The sequence below is a fragment of the Pristis pectinata genome, chromosome 6 (assembly GCF_009764475.1).
Source record: "Pristis pectinata isolate sPriPec2 chromosome 6, sPriPec2.1.pri, whole genome shotgun sequence".
In the NCBI taxonomy this organism is placed as follows: Eukaryota; Metazoa; Chordata; class Chondrichthyes; order Rhinopristiformes; family Pristidae; genus Pristis; species Pristis pectinata.
In genome coordinates, this window is record NC_067410.1 from 69,263,091 (window position 1) to 69,269,427 (window position 6,337).

The window sequence follows — 6,337 nt, forward strand, 5'->3', positions numbered from 1 at the left end:
ATCTCCCAAAATGTATTACCTGCAAGCACGGCAAACATCTTCACACTGAAGAAGTCCAATTAATTAATTCCTTGTATCTATAACTGAACCCCTCTTTTGGGTTCCTGTTTACAGGTGGCAGGTCCTAAAATAAATTAATCTGTAGAACAAAACGAAATCGTTAACTAAAACCTCTGCCCGTTCATGAGAATCCAAGTGTCTTCCTATTGGAGTACTGTGTTTTAAAGTTACTTACAATTTTCAAGGCAACAGATCATTGTACGATTTCTCAGCAGAGGTTTCTACAAAATACAAGCAAAATATCTTCGAATTTAGAGTCTATATTAAGCTCTTCTGATTTAATCTTTTGAACTTTTCTGATTTAATCTTTTAATTTTATATAATCATGAATAAGTATAAGGAAATCAGTTCTCGTTTCTGATTTAATCTTATCTCCGCAACATAAAAACGAACAGGAAGCCGCGTGAAATTAATAACAGCAAAATTGTTGTGAAGATTTGCATGTTATGATGCCGACATTAATCTGACCAGAGTGTTTAAACAAAACTAGCGCCATAACCAAAATAAACACCACATTTTAATCACTATTTACCAGACTACAAGCACTTGTTCCGGGAGACTTACTTAACATTATGTCTATAGAATTCGACTGGTTCCTGTCACAGTCGACAGGACAAACTCATGGGCCCAATCGGATGGATCGATGGTATGCTAAGTAAAATTATCAGTGTCTATTTTGTGCCCAGTATGACCAATATTCATTAATAGTAATCCAACTCCTGATCACCAGCACCAATCGAAATATACTCCAATGTTTTATTTTAATTTTTGGGTGTGTGTGTGTGTGTGTGTGTGTGTGTGTGTGTGTGTGTGGTGGGGGAGGGGGTGTCGAGGAGACTGACTATCATTTCATTTGTTTCCACTTATGCTCGAATTTTCCGACCATAATGTAAGCGAAACAATCAAATATTCGAGAGACAATGTAGAACCAGAGAAAACAGTAAGTTGTTTTTTTCCTATTTTAAAAGAATTAAAATGCAATATTTTCCCTGAGACCATGTAGACGAAGCGGAACAAAATAACTACGGTATTAGTAAGGGTTTCGTCATTGACATTACAGAGAAGTCTTCCCTCATTGAATTAATTTGTTCCACCAAAGAACGAAAATGCCAATGAGAACACGACATGGTCAGTTTCAATGCCTCGTATTGTGCTTAAATTCTTCTTTGTCAAGAATGCAATTTACTAAACACTATATCTTCAATTTTGGTATTTTCGTGCATTTAAACTTATTGTATTGTCGAAGGAATACATTTAAATAACTTTATCAAGCGTTTACCTATAATAAACTGAAATTCTGTCCAGTTGGAACCTGGGTTGAGGTCGAGGGGAAAGAGCTTTCTAGGCATGGTATTAGTGGTCATTCCAAGATTCAGTTATCATTTAACAACAGTTATATAAAACAGTGTTTATGTAGGAGAAAGCCTTTGAAGTAGAAAGTGGTCCCAATGATCTTCGTCTGAAGTTACGGCTTCGACCAGCGATAACAATCCACAAATCAATCTAAATAATTACTGATATTTCTCCTTTGAAAATGTGGGAAAAGCCCACGGGTCTGCGGACTGAGCTTTCCATGCCCGTCGGTTCAGTGGCCGCTTACCTGACGGCCAAGAAAACTGCGGGTTAAAATACACCTACGCCACAATTAAGGACGGGGCTAGAGAGGGAGAAACGAGAATCACGGTGTAAATTCAGGCATTGTATAATTGGAGACTCGGCAAAGGTAGCGCTCACTTGTTTACCCAGATAATTCCAACGTCGTCCAACCGCACGTTGCAAACAGAATATACCTGTTATCCATACAATGTAAACTGTTAACCGTTTTAAACACGAACATCTTGCAGCAAAGTAAATAGCTTAGGTTCAAAATAAAGCTGAAAGAGTATTTTAAAGTCCGGTTCAAGATGTTATTGGAAAACTTCCTTATTCCAGATGGTATAAGGAATAAAGGTGACTTTGCCAGAAAGCGACGATTGCGTTTCACCACATTCTGCAGGAAAACAGATTCTTTCCAGTTCTTCTTAATTTTATTTACCTTGTTGTGAGTTCTGGGTCAAATATTTTCACCAGCCGTCTTGTTTTATCATTGTCTCAGCCTGCCAACAAAATGTCCAGCTCTCGTTAACCGAATTTATTTTTACATTGCTTCGAACCGCGATGGGCAATAATACATCAGAGCTGGACGCGGTGTATGTATGACGTGTGCTGAACTCTGCTCACACTTAGGCTGCTCTATAGTGATTCCAAGCTGCGGATACTGGAAAACAATACGTGACACTCACTGTCTTGTAGACTTCTGCACATACTTGAAGTGTGACTTCTCTGCCCTAGTACGACAATTTCAGAGAAAAACTTCTCATTATGAAACCCAGTGAGTGGTACACGCGGCTCTGAAATATTACTTTAATTCCAACTATTCGAGGCTTTTTCACCTTTTGCCGGAAATAGCTAGTTCACAGGGAGTTTAAAGGTGCTAAATTCTCGGGCATATAATAAGCCTCCAGATCCAGTTCAGGAATAAAACTGGTGTATTTGGTAATTATTGGTTTATCCCCAAGTGTAATGTTATTGGATCACATAATGACGCATAATAACGGGTCAGTAGTACAGTTTATGTATAACCTTCAAACGTGATGTAAATTATCTCAAGATCATAACCATAGCATTGCAGGGTTTGGCTCATCCTTGGATTAAGGGATTCATCTGGGGGCCTCATCCAGTCAAGAAATTCAACAGATTCCTACACATGCTTGATGAGGTGTCCTGGGGTACTACAGTTTGGGAGAAAAGGTCCTGGGACAACAGAACTGCTTTTATTTCAGAACAAATCTGAGGGAGAACAAACAAATTGTTGCTTCAATGGTTGGCTCCCTAGCCCTCACATGGAAAATGCATTAACCCGCTAGGAATGTCAACTAACTAGTAATGCCTAATTATGTAATGTAATTTATTTATCATTTTGTTTTTAAATTAAACAATATTGTTCATACCAGAAATTGCCATTTAACCCACTGTGCTGTTTCTGTGTGCTGGAACTTACTTCACTAGCGTGGGTGATGTTCATTTTTTCCTCTGCTCTTCTGGTTCGTCATTCAAAGCACTTTTATTGCTGTCTGGGCTAATCCGTCTGAATAATAACACCAATCCTTTCTACACTGGGCCACATAAAACCAAGATTTTTATTAGAAACAAACCTTTGTTAAGAACAAAAGCCAGCTCTCTTTCTGAAAAGCCTTTCATGCATCAGCTCCACGGTCTTCAATGACCATCTCTTTCACATCATTAACAAATTCAAACAAAGCCAAACATGATTTTCCTAGTCTATTCATTAACATTATTCTGTGGATAATTACATTTGTCTTTGAATATTGTTTCTAAAACCTATCCTGCCTACCTGTTGGTCTGACTGGCCCACAGTTGACAGTCTTCCCTTTTTTTTGACCAGTTGTGACATTTGTAATCCTCTGTTCCTCTGGCACTGCATACATTTCTGATGAAGGTTGTGGTGAGAGACCCTGCTACTTCCAACTGTACCTCTCTCAGCAACATGGTGTGCTAAAACATCTGGATTTGATGATGTTTCTACTTCAATTCTGTCAAAATTTCAATAGTCTGCTTTTGTACAAAGATATAGACATATGAATTAGGAGCTGGAATAGGCCATAAGGCCCCTCAAACCTGTTCTGATTGCAACCACAACCTCACATTTCCACCTATCCCTGGTAACTGTTGCCCCTTTGCTTATCAAGGATTCATTTACCTCTTACTTGAAAATATTCATAGACTGCACTTCCACTAAGAGAAAATCATTTGACCTTATCTCTGTTTCATATGGGTAACTGTTTACTTTTAACCATGATCCCTAGTTTTGGATTCTCCAGAAGAGGAAATATGTCTTGATTAAATACCTCTCAGTCTAAACTACAGCAGACAAAAGTTTAACCTGTCCAACTCTTCCTCATAAGATAACCTTTCCATTCCAGGTATTAGTCTGGTAAACCATCTCTCAACTGCTTCCAATGCGTTTACATCATTCCTTAAATAATGGGATCAATACTGTACATACTACACTAGATGTGCACTATATAAGCATAACCTTCCTAATTTTTATTCAATACAAAGTATTCTGTTAATTTTGTTAATTAATTGCTGGATCTGCACACTGGCCTTTTCCAAATTATGCAGTAGGACACTTAGATCCCTCTGAACCTCAGAGCTCTGCAACCCGTGCAACCCCTTACCATTTAGATAACATGGTTCCCTTCTTGTATTCCCTGCCAAAATGGACAATTTCACATTTTCCATTTTACTCCATTTTTCAGATCTTTGCCCTCTCACCAAACCTGTCTATATCCCTTTGTAGACTCTTTGCATCCTCCTCACAATTTAATTTCCTGAGTAGCTTTATGTAAATGTAGCAACCATCCTTCATACAAGCTATGTGTTTTAATTGCAAAAAAATTGAGGATCCAGCACTGATCCCCGTGGCTTAGTTTGAATGCTCTGCCTTTGTAAAGAAATCACAATTTCTTTGACATTCATTACTGAACCCATAAGTATTTGTTAAAATACTATGATAATGAAGCTGGTTATCGTTATATTTCCACATCAGATATCACTTATCTGGCTTACACTACATTAGGCACTAAAAGGATGTATTTGAAACACAGCAATACAACATTTACAGTTGCAATCTGACATGAAAGACTTCATGTCCCAGCTCTAAGACACATTAGCAGTGCACTCTTGGAGCCAAAGCCCAAGTTGCTGCAATTATATCCATCTGAGACCAAAACAATAAAGATTAAAATGATGCACAACATTAGTCCCAAAAGTGTTGGTGTGATGAAAACATAAAGAATCACTTAACTTGAAAGAGTTGAGATTATATTTCAGGTTCACGGCTATTCTGAGCATCTGAATTTTGTGTTAAGAAGTAAATCTTTCTTACAGACATAAATTGTACCAGAGAGTATGACAAAATAGAACCGTTAGGAATCCATAACACTACACTGCTTCTTGGTTTGTAAAGCCAATGTAAATTGGCAACAATGATACTGCTAATTCCATAGAGATGATATTGAGTAATAGAGTCAAAAAGTCATACAGCGTATACACAGGCCCTTCAGCCCACCATGTCTATGCTGACCATTTTTCTATTTACACGTATCCCATTTGCCTGCATTAGTACCATATCTGTCTGTGCCTTAACTATTTAAATGTCTGTCTCAGTGCCTCTTAAATGTAGTAATTGTATCTGATTCCACCACTAACTCTTGGCAGTGTGTTCTAGATATCAATCATAACAGTGCATAAAATCTTACCCCTTAGATCTCCATTAAAACTCCTACCTCTCTCCTTATATCTAGGCCCTCTTGTTTTTGATACCATGGGAAAAGATTTGATTATTTACCCTATCTATTCCTCTCATAATCTTATATACTACTAAAAGGTAATTTCTCACCATCCTTTGCTCTAGGGAAAACGAGTTCCGTCTATCCAATCTCTCCCCATAACTAAAGTCCTCCAATCCAGGTAATATTCTGGTGAATCTCCTTTGCACTCTCTCCAGTGCAATTACATCCTTCCTATGTGTTGTATATTGAATATGTATCGTAAAAGTGGGAGTATAACATGGACTTCAGGTCACAATGACTCTTTGAATTGCAAGTGAAATGAGACCTTTGAGAAAAACATCTCAGAGTCTGGTAAGTGTTCAACATTTCCTTTTGCATATTTTGAGCACTGGATGAAGCAGTGTTGAGGTTTTGGTCTATTACAAGAAAATATCACAAATTACTTAAATTTGTTTTGGAGAATTATGGGTAGAATTCTCTCTTGTGTGACAGGTGTTATGTTGTTGAAAAAGGGCAAGTATGGTGCACCACAAAGTTTAAATTTGCCAGTCTCAGGTTGATCTTCCAGAATTAGTGAATTTAACCTTGCCATTTTACACTCATGTAGAAATTAATTCTCAATGAATTCTCCACATCTGATTGAAATTCAGTAACAAAATAGCAAGGATGGCTGCTGTAACAGGCCACCTGTACAGGTACCTTCACTTCCTAATGGATGTTAGATCCACTTCCAGAAGTAATTCAATGCCATTAACCAACCCAAAATGAGCAGAGAAGGAATGGTAACATCCCAAATAAAGGTTGTGAATGTAACACATCAAAAAATAAGTACGCAAAAAGCAGTTTAAACAATTAGTTTGACAATTTACACAGATGCAACCTCATTAAAAGTGATTAAGATATTTTAACTATCTGTATGT

The 6,337-nt window shown here is 37.6% G+C and overlaps 1 protein-coding gene across 2 annotated transcripts in view; it reads right to left on the reverse strand.

Moving 5' to 3' along the window:
* The window catches only part of LOC127571434 (SLAM family member 5-like), a 41,657-nt gene extending 39,487 nt beyond the window's left edge, over positions 1 to 2,170 (reverse strand). For both annotated transcript variants that reach the window (XR_007956471.1, XM_052017789.1), the window contains exons 1-3: positions 2,096 to 2,170; positions 236 to 281; positions 20 to 139 (exon numbers count right to left, since the gene is read on the reverse strand). Coding sequence is in view for 1 of the 2 variants with exons in the window: in XM_052017789.1 (XP_051873749.1) it covers positions 20 to 38 (19 nt within the window). In the remaining variant the exon portion in view is untranslated. The remainder of the gene's footprint in view (positions 1 to 19; positions 140 to 235; positions 282 to 2,095) is intronic.
* Between the last annotated feature and the right edge of the window lie 4,167 nt (positions 2,171 to 6,337).